General features: G+C 38.8%; 2 protein-coding genes across 2 annotated transcripts in view; both read left to right on the top strand.

Annotated features, from left to right (window-relative positions):
- The first annotated feature begins 1,619 nt into the window (after positions 1–1,619).
- LOC117468782 (vacuolar protein sorting-associated protein 26B-like) lies at positions 1,620–9,749 on the top strand. The gene is made up of 6 exons (XM_034113059.1): positions 1,620–1,916; positions 3,650–3,806; positions 5,102–5,266; positions 5,378–5,553; positions 5,658–5,800; positions 7,154–9,749. The coding sequence occupies exons 1-6, from the start codon at positions 1,694–1,696 to the stop codon at positions 7,292–7,294; spliced, it is 1,005 nt and encodes a 334-aa protein (XP_033968950.1). The 5' UTR covers positions 1,620–1,693; the 3' UTR covers positions 7,295–9,749.
- A 1,975-nt stretch (positions 9,750–11,724) lies between these two features.
- Positions 11,725–18,361, top strand: part of arhgap32b (Rho GTPase activating protein 32b) — an 88,113-nt gene continuing 81,476 nt past the window's right edge. Inside the window, exon 1 of the mRNA XM_034113028.1 lies at positions 11,725–12,170. The gene's annotated coding sequence lies outside the window, so the exon portion shown is untranslated. The remainder of the gene's footprint in view (positions 12,171–18,361) is intronic.

Genomic DNA, 18,361 nt, shown 5'->3' with positions numbered 1-18,361 from the left:
AGCAGACACAACATGCAATTCTTTTAATATGAAGGATTATTTCTATTGGCCTGGAAAGGTTAAGAATGTGACTCTTAAAGGCACTTTGTGATTTTAACGCTATTTCAGTGAAACCATTTTTGTTAACATCATTGATTTTTGCTTTTTTCTTGTACAAAGATACTATTAGATACACTTTTATGTATGCAAAACTTTTATGTATGCAAAACTTTACAACTGGTAGAATATAAAGTTATTTGTAAGGAATGGGGTTTCTTTAATGGCAGCTTGTGATTTAAAGGCTTTCTCAGTGAGACAATGACATTTTGATAACCTGACTGATTTGCTTAATTCTCTCACAAAGGTACTGTTAGATACACTTGTATGAAACCTTAAAACAAAACAAAATGAAGTACTTTGTCAGAATAGATTTTCTTTAAAATACTGAATATTGCACACTAAATCAGGGATGGAAACGTTAAGTGAAGATGACTGGGGTTGATCTGTCTCCTGTTAGTGAACTCTGCTCTCTGGTGGTGCATCACTGACATCACACTCAAATTTCTTCTTGGAGTAAAATCCAGAACAAAGGTGAATGCAAAGTAAACACGTTAAAATCAAGAGTAAAGGTTAATACCAATATTAAGATCTATTTATTGTTGTTTTTTTTCTATTCTACGATTCTACAATTCATGAAAAAAACCCACATATACATATTTTTAGGGATTTAGCCAAAAATTCAAGGCACATTTTTCCATCATTGTCCCTGGTGTTTCCAAAGTCAACCACACTATCAACATGGTGATCGACATTAAATGGCTTACATTATAGAAAGTAAGACCTCAAATCTAAACAATCATACACGCAAACTAAATACAATACAACCGTTGTGAAACAAGATGTCATCTATGAAATAGAACAAGGAAGAAGGAATTCATTCTGGCTTAATAAGAGGAGGTATATTGTTCTTACCTATTTTTCTTGCAACTCTGGGCCAGTCTTTACCTTTATTCTTGTGTTTATATGTGAATTTATACAATAAAATATAAATCATCTAATCAATTATGACATTATTATGGATTAAGCTAACCAACAGTACAAAAAGTAGCCTTGTTAAATTTAGCTCGACATTTACCATCTGCCACAAGAGATAAGCACATTAATAAATCACTTATTGTAATCTATTTATAAAATACATTATGATTCTGAAATTGACCATTCTGCGTGAAGAGTGTTTTTACTTTTAGTACTTTGAGTATTATCTAATGCCTCTTTTGTACTTTTACTTGATTAAGTTTTGAGTGCAGGACATTTACTGATTATAAAGGAGAAAACTATTGATCCGAACGCACAATGATTTGGGTTCGACCCTTTCTACATGACAGTGAAGAGTACCTGAAAGACAGCACTCCGGGAAGCAAAGACTGTGAGTGAGTTTCTTCCGCCTGTTGATACTGCGCCAAAAAAGTGCAGACGTAGCGATTAAAACATAATTTATCTAATTTCAATAGCCACATACAACCATATCTCGTCGTGTTAATGAAGAGTATGCCACTTTTGTTTATGAAAAAAACGTTAAAAACGAGAAGATTTTCCTTCACGTGACAGTCGCGCATGCGCACTCACACTGTTGTAACTGGAAACATTCAATAATCTGGGAGCAGTTTGCACAGGAGCACGAGCCTGTGTGCTGCATTAGAGCACAGTGACAGCCATGAGCTTCTTTGGTTTCGGGCAAAGTGCGGACATCGATATAGTTCTGAATGACGCCGAAACGAGAAAGAAAGCTGAGCACAAAACCGAAGACGGAAGGAAGGACAAATATTTTCTCTTCTACGATGGGGAAACGGTGTCGGGGAAAGTCAACGTGACGCTGAAGTACCCGGGGAAGAGGCTCGAGCACAACGGCATCAAGATTGAGTTTGTCGGCCAGATAGGTGAGCGGCTGCGGGCCTGCCGAGAGACAAAGTACGAGAGGAGACGTTAGAGAGCTAGCTACAGGCGCTCACTACACAACCAAACACTCCCAAAGTGTAACGTTAATTATTTCACGAGTGAAGCACTTGAACGCCACACTGCGGCCCACAAGTGTCAGTTTGAAGTGTCAGGTCTCGTGACAGATGTTGGTGCAAGCTAACATCAGCTGACACAGCCATTGGCTAGCTGTCTCATTTACCTTTGACCCTTGTTTCTAAAACCTGTCCTGTCACATTACAACTGTGACTTTCATAGGAAGTAGTAATTCGTTTCTGGATAAGAGTGCAGGTTACACATAACGTAATTAGTCGCAGGTTGCGAATAAAAGTTGCTGTTTTGCTATTAGCAAACACTGAGCATGATGTTACAAACCAAAAACAACAAACTGGAACTGAAGTTGATTCAGCAGTGTGAACATGTAGCTAAGTAAATGTATTTAGTTACTGTTCTTGATACTTCTTTCCTCAAATGAAAATAGATAGACTGTTAACTTCAAAACATTAATTTTACAGTTTAAGCTACGAGTTACTATGCCATTTAAGAGTTTACATGAAAAAACATTTGTAACAAAATAGAACCGCCCAGTAATATATTGAGTAAGTAAAACCACATAGACCAGCTGAACCATTGTAATGCTTTTATATAATAAGTGTCCTACCATTCAGCTGCATTATTACATTACATGACATTTGTTAGACGCTTTTATCCAAAGCGACTTACATGCATTCGGTACTGTGGACAATCTCCACAGGAGCCATTTGGGGTGAAGTGTCTTGCCCAGGGACACAACGACATGCTGACTGCAGTGGGACTCGAACTTGCTATCCCCTGATTCAAAGTCTAGCACACTATCCACTGAGCCACAGCCTCCCTTATGAGTTAGCATTATGAGTACTTTTGATACTTACACTGCACTTTGATGATAGTACTTTAATATTTCTACAATTTTGTAATCCTCTCATGGTTACAGAGTAGATGTGTTGAAAAAAGTGTTTCCAGCCAAGTGTAATTTGCGTCCCCTGTCCCAGTTTAGACTGTTTAACTGACAAACAAGTTTTGTCATTGATTTTTACCAAAAGTACATTACAAAACTTTAATTTGATAAAAAAAACTTCAAACACCCTTAATTTACTCAGGAATGTATAAAATAATCAAGAGCATTCCTTTACAAATTAGATCAGCTGGGAACTTTTGGTTGTGTTGAAGTAAAATTGTGAAATATGCATTTAAAATCAGAGGCTAATTCCACAAAGGTTGCACTGTGTAAAGCCAGCCGGAGGGCTCACTTCATTCAAAGATATTCAGTCCAACTACAGCTTGTTTACAAGTATTAAAAAGGGCGTACTGTTCTATTTTCATTTTCAGTTAACAAAAAAAAGGCCATCTGCTTAGTTAGTATGATTGTATCAACAGTAGGGTGTTACTTTGTTACATTACAGTTGCGTATTGATATTATCAACAATGCTGCACGCGTCCCTCCCTCTTATGTTCACTACCATTTGTCTCAAATAAAGAAGAAGCAGAAGTACTTTGGTTCAGGGATAAAAGGGCAAAATGGCAGAATTCAAATTGGCCTTTTAAAAACAGAGTTAGTTAATATGGTGGAGGAGTTGAAGATTGTGCAAACGCTTTATTACAATGTTTAAACCTGCTCCTCTGTATCTGTCTGCTTCTGTTGTTGTGTCCTCTGCAGAGCTGTACTACGACAGAGGGAACCACCATGAGTTTGTGTCTCTGGTGAAGGACTTGGCGCGGCCCGGGGAGCTCACTCAGTCACAGACGTTTGACTTTGAGTTCACACATGTGGAGAAACCCTACGAGTCTTACACCGGTCAGAACGTCAAATTACGGTAAGCTTTGTTTGCATAAATCATTTGCCTTGTATATTATGTTGAAATGTAGGTTGAACATGCACCAAATCATCTAACAGTAATAGCATTGAATCTTAAATCTCCTCAACTATTGGTTTTAGTGTATCTTTACAATCAGCTGATCTCATGATGCATTAATGTAGGACACAGCAGCAGATGTAAATGTATTGCATGTTTCAGCGTGTGTGTAAGTCAAGACAATTTTATTTATAACCCAATATCACAACATTCCGATCTATTATGTGACTTTATAAAAAAACATGTCTTTGTTCTACTTATCCAACACTTCAGATAACAGTAATGACTGAATACTTGTCATCATGGTATCTCTACGCTTGTTAACATAAAATACAGTCAGTCAGTAAGCATACCACTCGTGAATGTCTTGAGCTTCTTTGTGTCTTAAATGAGACATCATGAGCTGCCTTTAGCTTAGTGGTGGGGATGTAGTTCGTTAAAGGTGGGGTAGGTCATTTTGGAGAAACCAGCACGAGTGCGCTAGAATTTGAAAATACACAGCCGGAAAGAATCTGCCACTTCCTTACAGAGCCCCTCCTCCAACACACACCAATGAGGGCACGAGATAAGTTTGTGCACAGATAGAAGGCTGACAGGCAAGAAGGTTGACAGGCAGGAAGGCCATCCAATCATTTTAGCCGGGCCGGCTAAAATGATTGGTCGTGCTTTTTACAGTACTACGGCTTCCACAGATGACATTTCTTTATGGATTTTTTGTCAAAGCACTTAAGATATTCATTGCTATCGGGATGTTAAGAGCATTCCATGGAATATAACAAAAAGTGTATCTCGAGCCGGTTTCTCAAACTTACCTACCCCACCTTTAATAGCTCTTCAATTCTGATCATTTCATTCATCTTTGAAAAATAGTAAAAGTGGTGTTAATATCTGGAGACAAATATTTCAGAAATGTTCTGCAATATTACAAAGTCCAAGGAAAAAATCCCATCGATTTTTGTCGAGGGAGCCCTTGTTTTGCTATCTTCAGGTTCGACCTACCAAAACACATCGTCTTGCACCACTCTATTGTTGACGTGTTAACATACTTGTGAACATTTTGCGTGTAACATGGTAAAACGCTAATGTTAAAGGAACAGTTTCACACTTACATTACACTTATGTGTTCTTTGTGGACTCCAGGTCAGAGGAGTATATTAGTAACACTCATATTTGTAATGTGGAGCCTTACAGGGCCTCTCTGTGATAACAGTGTTACAGTCTTGTTTCATAGTCATGTGATCTTTCTTTCTCTCTAGTTACTTCCTGAGGGCCACAGTGAGCCGGAGGCTGAATGACATCAGCAAAGAGCTGGAAATCGTGGTGCACACACTCAGCTCATACCCCGAGCTCAACTCCTCCATCAAGATGGAAGTGGGGATCGAGGACTGTCTACACATAGAGTTTGAGTACAATAAATCCAAGTATGTATTTTTATGTCAAATAATCTACTGAAATGTAAAAGTTCTTTTTTTTGGATCAGACTTTTTCCCTTCAGAAAATTGAGTGTGACGGATCATACCATTTGCTTGCAGGTATCACCTTAAAGATGTGATTGTAGGGAAGATTTACTTTCTGCTGGTGAGGATTAAGATCAAACATATGGAGATTGACATCATCAAGCGGGAGACAACCGGCACAGGTCCTAACGTGTACCACGAGAACGACACCATAGCAAAGTATGAGATCATGGACGGGGCACCAGTCAGAGGTAAAGCAGCTTTGTCCTGTCTTCATGAGCCGTCTGATTGTTGTGAGGTTCTGTTGAAGGCCACTTCTAAACATGTTATCTGGTTCTGCTTGGCTGTGCTGCAGGAGAGTCCATCCCCATCAGGCTGTTCCTCGCAGGCTATGAAATGACGCCGAGCATGAGGGACATCAACAAGAAGTACTCTGTGCGGTACTACCTCAACCTGGTCCTCATCGATGAGGAGGAGAGACGCTACTTCAAACAGCAGGTACAGATACTGCACTCTGGCTTCATGATTGGTTGGCTGTTCACTTAAGCTGCTGCTTCATTACGTTTCTTGATGCTCAGGTACATCAATTAAGAGTATTATTCTGTGCTTGGTAATGCTGACATTTAATGTTTTATCACTCTCTTCACACGCAAATTGAAATTTCAGCTTGCACATACACATATCACATGAAGGTGTGTAACGTCACCTGTAGCACCAGAGGGAGTTTCAGAATCAACCCATAATGAGTTAACATGTGACAGAATTTGGCTTGGGCTTGAAACTTGAAGATATATCTTAGTGCAATATTTAGGAAGCCCAATATTGGTAAAATACAATTTTTGAAGGAAGTATTGAGGAGTTCCAGAGTTATCCTGGCTTGCCATTAGTATTCTTAACACAAATACTTGTTAGGTACAGATCTTGTTAAAACAACAAACCATGATCATTATATATTTTTCTATGATAATGACAATAATGATACAAAATGGTCAATCCCATTCCCTATATTGTGACCACAATATAAGTTACATGCAGCTTTTTTTTTTTCAAATGGTGCAGCCCTATTGTATTCCATACTGGACTTGGATTTGATTAAAAAATAAATACATATAAAAATCAGGTTCTAATGAAAGACATATTGCGTTGCATTATGGGAAATGTAAGTTCTGGCAATGCTACCTTTGACTAGTTCTGTTTTTGTAATCCTCCAAGTTCATGGACTAAAATATTTGTTGTTGTAATGTATTTCCAGCTCCCAGATGCATAATATACACTTCTAACTAGATCTAGGATTCATTTGATTTGAATCAAACTATCTGGTTCCAGCTCCTCACATGATAGGTGCTGCTTCTGTTTGCTGCTGTCTTGTTGCAGTGACTGAATATATCTGGGTTTGGATCTTTAAGACGTCCCTTTGGGCTTTGAGATAATGGGATTAAACGATGAATCGAGTAAATCACTAGATCATTTATTAACACCATAGTTCCAGGCTTGTTCCATCTCCCCTTTGAAAGACTTTTGGGCAAGGTCCCTAAAATAAGGTTTGTGGTTAATATAAGTTTATAAATGTTTTACATATTCTTCTACAACATCGAATCAGTCAGTAAATACCCCATTCTGGTCATTCTGAAGCTTTAACATGTCTTAAAAAGGCGGTTGACTAAACGTCAAAATTAGACGACTAAACTTCATCACACCGAACATTAGCTGCCTTTAGCTTAGCGGTGTTCACGTGAAGTCATGTGACAGTTATGTTTTTTTTTTATAGCCTAACGTTAGCTTCTTGCTCTGGTTAGCTGATATACCTGATTAACAAAACGTGTCTCATAAAAAGAGTGTTTGTGTTTGCAGGAGATCACCCTGTGGAGGAAGGGCGACATCGTGAGGAAGAGTATGTCTCACCAAGCCATCATGGCCTCGCAGCGCTTCGAAGGCTCCTCTCATCCAGAGAAGACCCCGACCCAGAGCCAGAGCCAAGAAGAGGACAGCTAAAGCCCAGCATGCACCTCTCCCTCCTGTAGTGAGTGTCTGAGCAAACAGTGCAGGAATTGCCAGCAAATTCTGAATGTAAATATCATTTGTTTGCATTGAGATTGCTGCAGTGTTTTCAGGATGAGTGTGAGAGAGGCTTTAAATATAGCTGTGTGTTTCAAGGGAGCAAACAGTCTGACTCAGAATGCAGTTGTGAGTTATTCTGTTTGTTTTAACCACCTTGAAGTACCGGTTTGGTGGAGTTTAGTCTATTAAGACTGAATAGATGAAGAAACTGCACAAAATTGACATTTTGAAGTGCTTCATTAAAATGTAATGGTGTATATTGTACAGTACAGTGAGACAAACGCACCCATTACATGCACTAAAATATGATTAGCAAATTCAGTTGGATCAATATCTTGAATTCACATGTATGACTACAGGTTGATAACAACCTCTCCCTTCAAACTCTCACTCTGCTAGACTAAGAAAACTGGAGTGATACAGTGGACCTCTTTAAAGTGGGTAAACAGACGTTACACTACGTTTCTCCTCAAAGGAATGGGACATTCTGAAATTCATTCATTTTTGATTATGTTGCTATTATAAGTCCTCTGCTGAGAAAATCCCCTTTCTTTGGTTTTTTATTCTAGAAAATAAGCAACGACCCTGATCAAAGAAAAACAAGTATATATAATGGTATAAGACTTTTAACATTCTCTAAATTAAATGAATTCCATTCACGTGTTTGTATAGGACGATGCTCAAAATATTTTCATACATTCCAAGGAGTATCTATTTTTTAAGAGAAAATCATTTTATTTTCAACAGCTTTTTAATGTTGGATGTATCTTGCCGTCTGGTGCTGCGGAACACAGACGTGGCGTTTGTTAGTGCTGTGGGACTCTCTCCCATCACTATGATCTCCTCTTACAGTTTGCAGCCTGCTTTCTTATTTGCACTATGAACTCATTCTGCTTCTTTCTGCTTTCAGTGCTCTTTAGAAACTGGACTTTATGGCAAAATGAAAATCACATCACTTCAAATGAAATATGGAAGGTTTTTCTCCTGTGTCGTAGTTAGCTGCTGGGTGCCTAAGGATCTATTGCCAAAACGTGTCGGTGCTTTCTTAGAAAGCTTCACGCCCTTTCCCCCTCTCAAACTGTGCTCATCACTTTAGTTCCTACAGTCACTTATCATAACATGGGTTAAGTGCCAATAATCTCTTAAAATAATGCTAATGTGAACAAACATGAATGTATAAGAAAAACTCTGTACATTTTCTAAATAAGCATAACCAGGTTTATTTGTTGTTTCTAGTCGGGTAGAGTCAATAATTGAATCCCTGTGACATTATTCTTTTAAATGTAATTACCTTTTCTTGAAAAGATTGTCTTCATTCTGAAAAAGAGCACACATGTGAGTAGTAAATGTGACATGCTGTGCAACCTGGCAAAATCCTCTATTTTATATTTCAATCTTTTATTGGAAGTCATTCAGTTTCTTAGCATGTTGTTGCTAAACGTCTCCAGACTGCTGTTCGGGTAAACCACATGTTCTGGCTGAGGAGGAGAGAAAACAAATTATAAATAATATTTCGGAGCCTATCTTTCCCTCGCAAAAAAAACAAAATACTTTCCCTTGCTTGTTTCTTAACTCAATCCTGATTTCAAGCTGATTTTGTTAGCGGATCAAAGGTTTTAAACTTGAGTCACACATTTAAAGTTGGAGCAGCTTAGATGATTGCATAATTCCTGGTCAACAAATCAAATAGAGCTTTCTGTTTGCTGAGCGTCAGCTGCTCTCTTTTTGACCGATGCAGAACATACAGTTGGTACATTGGATGTTTGGGGTGAATACACACAAGAGGACCATCAAATGAGTCCGATGTACGCGTAAGAAGTACGGCAACAATCCCATAAACTTCTGTCTGACAACATATTTAGGGATGTAAGGTAAATCCCTGTACTAACAATACAGATCCACACCTACTGTCTCTCTCCCATACTGAATACATTCTGCATTATTTCCCTGACTCGTCATGCTTCATTCTGGCTGCTACCTGCGGTCATACAATAGCACTTCACTGAAATCTGTTGATTACAATTCAGAAAAACAAAACATGTTTGGTGTGTGATCTTAATTGTTGCCGTACTGGTACAGTGACACAGTAGCTAAACTAACCCAGTTTGTAATAGAGAGTAGACCCAGATATACATAGCAAAGATTTATAAAATGTAAAGTATAAATGCACAATGTAAATGCAATTTTCTTCTTTGTTTTTTTTCCTTGTCATATATTATCTCCCTGTCTATAAATGTTGATTTGATGATTTTATATTCCTGTTTTACTTTAAATTAAAAAGGGAGTAACTGAAAAAGGCATCTTCTCTGTGTTTATGATATTTTCTTCTATTCCTGATAAACACATGTATTGTACAGACAACATGAATAAATTCAAACTGAGACCTGAACTGACTCTCTCACTAACATGACCTCGAGGCCGTCACATTGTGGTTATGCTTTAACATATTTTCCCTTAAACCCATACAAATGTAGACATGCAATATCGTCAAACATAGTTATTGCACTTGAAAGAGTTGGGATTGTTTATAAGCTGAAGAGCTATTTGATGGCTTCCATCAGTGAGGGGGAATTTATTGGAATTATTTGTGTTTTTTTACAATACAGAATTGGTCATTAAAGGCATGGTGATTGTCCTCAGTAAATGTCATATTGATAGTGGCAGTGTGTAACCCAAGTGTTAGTCTGCCTGTGTGGAACAGATGTGCTCACTAGAGGGCAGGTTTGGATCAATTTTCTTTATGAACTAGATTTTGTGGGGAAAAAGGTAATAATTAGTTTAAGTAAAGCCTATTGTTAACCTGCCATAATTAAAGGGTCTAAAAGTGGCTTTTTAGACATTTGTACCAAGTGATAACCAGCAATTACATCTGTGCAATGTGTAAAATGAGAAGAGGTAAAGTCATTGGGCAGCAGTGTTGCTCCTGAGTCCCAGCTATTTCTTTTAGCAGTGTGCAGACAGTTCAATCTGTTCAATGACTCATCCCTCGTGTTAAACAGGCAGTTAGCTAGCAGCTGAATAGATTCCACAGAGATGACATCGCGACATGATCTATGATGAATGTGCCTTCTCGATATTTAGCAACAATGTCTTATCTGTAAAATAGTGCTCGTTAATAAAGAAATGTTCCTGGATGAATGCAGAGTGACGGTTCTATTATCTAGTGACACATCTGTCATGAGCTCCCTCTGAAATTCCTCACATTGGTGATTATGTGACTAGTTATGGCATAGTGGCAGGAGAAAAGACAGACCGATTCAAAATGCTCAGCAGATAGAAGCACAGTTCTAGATGTTAGTTGAATTATATTTAATGGAGTATGGAAAGCAGCTGAAAAAGTGTCCTAGTTCACACCTTCTTTCCACTTTTCATCCTCAGGTGGATCAGAACTGCTTACACATTAATGTACAAATTGTAACACCTGTCCAAATTTGCTCACACAGCAGAGTAAAGTAGCTCTACTTTCTTTGCTTGTCTGTTGAAAAAGAGCAGATGTAATGGCAACCTGCCTTAGAGCAGTAGGATCTGCTGGGGCTCAATATAGAAGAGAAAAATGCAGGACTTATCATCAATATTTAACAATACTAAAAGAAGTCTGGATAATCGTTGTGTTCTCGCATAATGAGCAACATAATCCTTAAAGACAAGTGTCTGCTGCTCTGCTCCAGCGGAGAGGGCTAGTTTGGCAAGCACTTGCAGGAATTGTACAGTAGCTAGAATTATTTTACAGACTTCGAATGATCCACATAGACTAAAGCAGTGTTTCTGCAAGGCATACTTGAAATTGTTTGAAAATGTTAATTTACGTATATCAGTTATGCATGGTCTCTTAGATAACTATAACTCTTAGATAATAACAAGTTCATTAAAAAAATGCAACTGTAAGCTATGTTAGTGATAGTACATGATGTCAAACAATAAAGAAATAATGATAATAATAAATAAAGCAATAATAATGAATAATACATACAAATAATAACCATCTCTGTCAGCTGTATTTCACAAAAAAATGCCTTAACATATATTTTAAAATGTATTAAAATTACTTCAAATGAAAACAGACCACCTCAGACAACATACTGTCATTCGGATAAAATTAGCATATTCTAATGTAGAATTTCAACATATTCAATTTCATTAACATTTTAAAGGAAATGGCCAAAGACTTAATTTACTTGATAGTGATGCTCTTATCGTGATTCTTACAATATACACGAACCGTCTGTCAACTGGAATATAATAGCAAACTGTGATGTATTACTCAGTTGCTCGAGAGTGATGTTTCCGACAGCCCTTGAAAGCAGCACAGAGGTAGCTGCTCCTCTGCTCTAGAGCAGAGAGAGAGAGAGAGAGGGATTCACTCTGAGCGCCGAGCGGTGCTCCCACCCATTCAGCTGTACGCCAAGGGGAGCCCCTGACAAGTTTTAAACTGGAATAAACCATTTGTGACTCCAGCGAACGGCGAATTTAGTCGGACTTTTGTTTCGAAGGGGTGTGCTTTCATGGAGGACGATAGTAGTGTTATTTTACCCCAGAAGACAACAGCAACTGATTGAACGCTTCCAGTGTGTGGAACGTGTTTAGGGTCAGCCTAACGTTCGCTGTGGGTACAAACAACCACTGGCGCGGTTTCTTCCGTTTAGAGAGATATTTCAAGAAAAATATCCTTATTTTTTTTTCCTGCTTGGCCTTTTGGAGTGTGCTGGCTTTAAGCTGTGATGTGGAGAGAATTGATCAGCGGTGAAGCGCCAGACAGAGACAGCGATAGCTAAGCTCATCTCACCAACCAACGACCACCACCACAACACAGGTACTTTAATTTAGCACATAAATGCTACATGCGCGTGCTGTGTGTGACGTGCTTTATTTTACATGACTTTGCTAGATAACGTAACTCAGACTTGTAGTGTGTGTTTAGTGGCCAGACAGTGACATAGGCTAATGCTAGACGGCGCGCATGTGTGTAGTGAGTGTGTGAGAGAGAGTGGAGCTTGTGTGTTTTTGTGTGTGTGTGTGAGGGGGCTTTGGACACTGTCTCCCCGGCTAGTCATGGCTTGCATGGAGTTTGGTAATCCCCACGTAGAGACAGAATTGCACACAGAAGCCCATTCAAAAAAGCCCAATATAACGCATTTAGCACTCGTCGTACAGCATACACATAACTAAGGGAGGGGATTAGGGCCACATGAGAAGAAAAACAATTGGGATGTGAAAACAAAAAATAATAATTGAGTTCTGACTTTATTTTCAGAATTTTTAGGGGGAAAAAATCTGAACTCTACGATTAAAGTCAGACAATTCTGAGAAACAAAATCGGAATTCTGGGATTAAAGTCAGAACTCAACATTTGTTTTTACTTTTGGTCACATCCCAAACATTTATTCTCATTTGGCCCTAATCCTCTTCCGTACATAACAGAAGCATCTCATGTATTTCATCATTTGAATATTTTGTTCTTGTTTAACAAACAACTGCTGTCAAACATGTGTGAAGTAATATTGTACGTTTAATAAAACTTGTCCACAGTCAGTGATGAAAGAAGTATTCAGATATTGTACTTAAGTAGAAGTACCAGAGTGTAGGAATACTCTATTACACTTAAAAGTCCTGCATTCAAAATGTTAGTCAAGTAAAAGTATAACCATCAGAATATAATTAAATTACCAAAAGTAAAAATACTCATAATGCAGATTGGTCCATTTCAGAATAATATATATGATATGTTTTATAATGATTGATCATTAAAGTGTTATCAAAGCTGGTAAAGGTGCAGCTAGTTTGAATGACTTTGTATACTGCAGGGTAGCTTGTGAATTTACTCCAGGTGGAACTAAAGTCTGATTTAAGACTTGATTATATTTCACATTATTGAATCTGTAAAGTAACTATTAGGGTATTTCATAAATGTACTGGTGTAAAAGTACACAATTTACCTCTGAATTGTTGTGGGGTAGAAGTACAAAGTAGCATACATTTGAAATACTCAAGTAAAGTACAAGTCTCTCAAAATTGTACTTAAGTACAGTACTTGAGTAAATGTACTTAGTTACTTTACACCACTGTCCACATTCCGCTTGGTGTATCAGAGGATGTGACATTCACCAGGAGACAGTCTCCAGTCATGGAAGGATAATATTCATGTAGACCTATCCACGCTGACCATCAAGCAAATACCACTACAAATGGATTGAAATGAAACAGAGTCTGGTTTAATGGCGTTCTCCACACAAGGACAGTTCACGTGTGAGGGTCTATCGTAGTGTAGTAGTGTATGATGAAACTATTAATTTGTTGTATTACCTTTTTAAATATACCCTTACATCAGCACCAATACTGGTAGGGCTCCACTGCCGCTAGTAAAGTTCTTCTAGTTCTTCTATTCGGCATTCTATTTTTGCATGATTTCATTAGAAATGTTTAATCCTAAATTAGGGGTAAGGTTTCTCTTCAAAGCTACCCTCTCCCTCTCATGTTATTTGATTCACTGTTACAATTGTCATGTGATACTTCACTTCCTGTATTAGATTACTCTTTAATCAGATCTGCATGGAGGCCTTTAATCCGTATTTAACTATGCTAATGTACACAAAACAGGGAGGGTTATGCACCTACAGATCATGCAAATATACACTGCTCACTCAGTACAGCCACAGCCCTCCCATTCTATTGAGCAGCAGCTCCTGTGGAACTTTGAGGTAATAAATGCCTTGCTCAAGGTTTTTTTCAGGATACGTTCCAATCATCTATGTTAGGCGGCATTTCTCGCTCAGCAGACTCATTTGTTCTAGCAACACGCGCCTCTGAAGCCTGTTGAATCTGTGCCTCCACCATGATTGGGTGGACCAGTTGTCAGGTCATGGTTCGTTACGTGTTTTGCTGTCGAGGGTCACGGTTCAGTGCATGTTGTCAGTGCAGCGTGCGGAAATATACCTGTGCCAGTTGGCTGTGTGTGTATTTGTGAAAACTAAACTAACATCTTATATGTATTTGTACATATGTACTCCCCTTTCAAGCAGGAACAAAGTATAAACAATATTAAAAAAAAAATGCAATATCTAAAATCGATCTGCAAATATACAAACAAATCCCACAAAGACAATCTGTCAATACATTACTAGTAAAAGAAAAGCATTTGTGAATATCTTTCTAACATTTACAACTTTTCATCATTGAATACAGTTTTTATTGCTGAATAAAATATGCATTTGTGGATCTCAATTCTACAATTGGCCATTTATGGATGGCACTTGATGGCAAATGGTTGGTTGAATTATTGGAGAGAAGAACATTTAGTTTAAAAATATTTGTTGTATTTGTGGAAGGTGTTTTTAATGTACAGATGACATATTTACACCTGAATTGTTCTGTTCACACAGACAAGCATCGATCACTAGTTTACATGACTAATGTAAGGAAAAGATTGAAGGGAGGATTAGCCATCTCTTAACAGACAGATGGGACGAGCAGTTGTGGCTGCTTACTGCTGATGCTAATCTGAGAGACTGCAGCACATCTGTATCGTGAGTTAAACTGTTGCATTCAGGCTGAGGTGTTCTACAATGGACACGTTAAACATGATGAAGGAAGAGGCAGAAAGACCATGCTAAGAGGAGTAGACTGGTGCTAATGTCACTGCATTAAGTGCTCTGAACTTGCTCTCAGGTCACTACCACTATTGGATGGATTGCCATGAAATGAAATGCACTCATTCTCCTCATAGTATGAATTATAAAATCCCCAAAACCTTATACCTGCAACATTTATATGAAAAACTGAACATAGATGCCAGTTATCCATGCTATTTTCCATGTGTCCATGAGTTTCAATCAATAATCGGTTTTCCTCTTTCCTTTGAAACCTGGATGCTGCCGTGCATCATTGATTAAAATGTAGCAATTCCATCCAGGTAGTTGAATACCTTATTATCCTTGAGAATAGCAAAAAACCTTTTCTATAAACTTGCAATGACATAACATCATGTTTTGAAACTTTGGAATGGCCTCAGCGCAAACCTTTAAAAATAAATGAATCTTAGGTTGTAATGTTGTCAGGTCCTGTGGGATATTGTATGAGATACAGGCAATTATAAAGGATGGTCAAGATTATTTATCAAAATAAACACACAATCATTAATTCTGCAGTATGTATTTAAATGTAAAACTGTGTGCAGACTGACTGTCCTCTTTCTCCAGTTACGCAACCAACTGCTTTCTTTTGTAATCTTGATATGACCATTAACCTTCTTGGCTCTCAAAGGTCTCCTTGTTGGTCTTTATCTTTGGGAGGCATGCACAAAGCCAGACGTGACCTCTGACCCTGGCATTAGATACTGACGCATTGTGCATGCATCCATTGTGACTGCTTTCTGTATGTTCATTAATGATGCATAATGCATACACTACTGCTTTCCTCAAGTCCCACACATACACAGAGCCGCAGACTCCAGCATTCCTAGTGTGAAAAAGCATCTCGTTCCAAAGTCTGTGCACAGCCACAGGCCTCAGAGGATGCTGCGACACTCCCAAAGGAGACTCCATTGCCCGTAAACAATCCTGGCATTCACACAGGCACTGATTAGTCAGTTGCCAGGGTTTTTACTACAATGGCTCAGCGGAGGATAATGACATCCGTTCGACAAAATGGAGTTCTCATTCAGGATGTTGTTGGCCACAAAGTTGTGTGAAAGGAGGAAGCATTTCCAGAAGCCACAAAGCTGAACGTTTAGCTTACTGTCAGACAAAAAGTTATAATGTCTAACTGATTGAACAAGTAAAATGTTTCATGTTATTACAAGTAACATGTTATTTCATACTGTACCTAAATACAATAACTAGTTTACTAAAACCATTGACCAGTGCTGCTCTACATTTCCTCTATCAGCTGCTGAGGAGCTAGCTTTAGCATCAGTCTGTCAGCATATAAACCAATAATGTGGATTTTTACACCTAATAACATGGTTATTGTTTTAAAACAAGTCAGTCGTTACCAGTTAAAATAATCTATTGAAAATGTTTAACCAACTGAGTTAAAGATTGTTAGCTGGCCAGCTTGGTATAGCTAATAGAAAGCTCCTTGAATGTTTACTTCTTGAATTGACGGTAAATCTTCCTCTGTTATTGTCTTGAGTGTTTACATCCCTTCAACATCTTTCAGAGTTTCAGCTTCAGATTTCATGTGGTGATGACATCACTCCTGGGAATTGTTCCCACACTTAAATGAGAATGGGAGCAGGTGCGCTGCTGTCCTGGTGTCAGGTAGAGCCACGCCTCCTTTCTCCCTAGTCTCTTTTCATTCTTTCTACAAAGAGCTATTAAGTCTCTTACACACCAAACTGACACCAAAGAACACGTCACGACGGAACGTCGCCTCACCTCACGTCTCCTGCGTCTTGGCCATGTTTCACACTCGAACACACCGCAAAGACTTCAGCCGACGGCCAAGTTGCACGTACCAACTGCGCATGCGTGACTGGCAATAACTCTCCTTACCAGCAGGCGTCGGTAGTGTGTATTCGTCACTCAAAAGAGGCAACAACCGGAAGACAGACTGCGTTATACACAGAGAGAAGAAGAACAGACTGCGTGATATAAACAAACGACAAATAGCGTGTGCGTTCCATTTTCACTCTACAGCGAGAAGCTCATGGGGCTTTCCCCAACCTGTGTCGAGAGCTGGAGTTAAATGAAATCTCAGATTTGCCTTCTTAATAAATTGTTTGGGTCCCTCACTTCCGTTTCGCTTCTCATGCACTGATTCGCTAAGCTGAACAGCCAATCAGAGTGATTTCTTTGGCCGACGGCCTTTGGCCGACAGCCTCCCGATTCAAAATGACGATTCGGTGGCGGAAGGTGGCGGCACGGCCGAAAAGACACGATGGTGCAGTACACACCAAGACACACCAATCTGAGTAGGGCGACACGACGCTCATCGACGGCTCGACATCTATCGACATCTATCGATGCCGAAAATCGGCTTGGTGTGTAAGAGCTTTTAGACGTCTGCCAAATGACTAAATCATTATAAAGATTTATTTCAAACTCATGCCAAGTTTTAAATCATGATACCAGCAGATAATGTTCAAATCTCTGCCGAGCAACTAGAAAACCAGGAGAGTTGACGTTCATATGCACACCCATTCTGCACAGCGGTTGTTTTGGGTGTTGTTCATGCTGCAGCCTGATTTCCCCAGCTCCTGTGCTCCAGGGTGCTCCAAAGCCCCGGGGCTCCTGACACCAAAGACCCAGCGATGCAAAAGCTCCCCTAAAGCAGAACTGTGTTGTGGGTCAGAGTGTGCGCTCACTGAGACAGCTCATTGGCCAATCCATTTTCCAACACCCGTCCCCACTTCACTAATTAGGTTGATGGGTGTCATGTTGTCTGGGTGCATTAAGGTCAAAATCACCTCTTGTTCCACAACAGGAAGCCCGTCAATGACTTTGAGATCTTAATTTATTGTTGGTAAGAAAAGTAAAAAGGCTTTTGTCTGAATAGTTGAAATGAATTAGTACAGGGTTTCTCACCCACCTCCTTTTGTACGTATATCTGAAAAGTCTATAATACTTTGATGAGTTCATTTTTCTTACAGCACATCACTTCAAAAATGATTCCTCTTAACTAGTCAGTACTGCACTTGGCAGCAGACAGAGCTATACACTTACTGATTATGTGGCAGAAAGCATTAAAGTGTCTGGTCAGTGAAGCACACTTTATCTCTCCCCCATTCTTTTTGAGTCATACTTTATTTTACAACAAGCTAGGGGTGACATGATACCAGAGATTGAGTAGTCGATACCACTGCTAGTGAAATTCCAAAATGTTTGATTCTGCCTCAACATACACTCCCTCTCTGATATCTATTTTATTTTGCTGTGAAAACATCTCCTTTAAACTTATAGAAACTAGAATAATTTCTTTGCTGAAAACTAAACATTACAAAAAAAACATTTACTGTAAAGACATGATGATAAAGTGATAATTTACTTTCGCAGAATTGTCATTTTT

The sequence above is a fragment of the Trematomus bernacchii genome, unplaced genomic scaffold, assembly GCF_902827165.1.
Source record: "Trematomus bernacchii unplaced genomic scaffold, fTreBer1.1, whole genome shotgun sequence".
NCBI classification, from domain to species: Eukaryota; Metazoa; Chordata; class Actinopteri; order Perciformes; family Nototheniidae; genus Trematomus; species Trematomus bernacchii.
This window is presented reverse-complemented; position numbering and strand designations above follow the sequence as displayed.

Coding starts and splice junctions, on each gene's coding strand:
- LOC117468782 (XM_034113059.1), top strand. CDS start 1,694: ATGAGCTTCTTTGGTTTCGGGCAAAGTGCGGACATCGATATAGTTCTG. Junction 1,917..3,649: donor TGAGTTTGTCGGCCAGATAG/GTGAGCGGCTGC, acceptor TGTCCTCTGCAG/AGCTGTACTACGACAGAGGG. Junction 3,807..5,101: donor GGTCAGAACGTCAAATTACG/GTAAGCTTTGTT, acceptor CTTTCTCTCTAG/TTACTTCCTGAGGGCCACAG.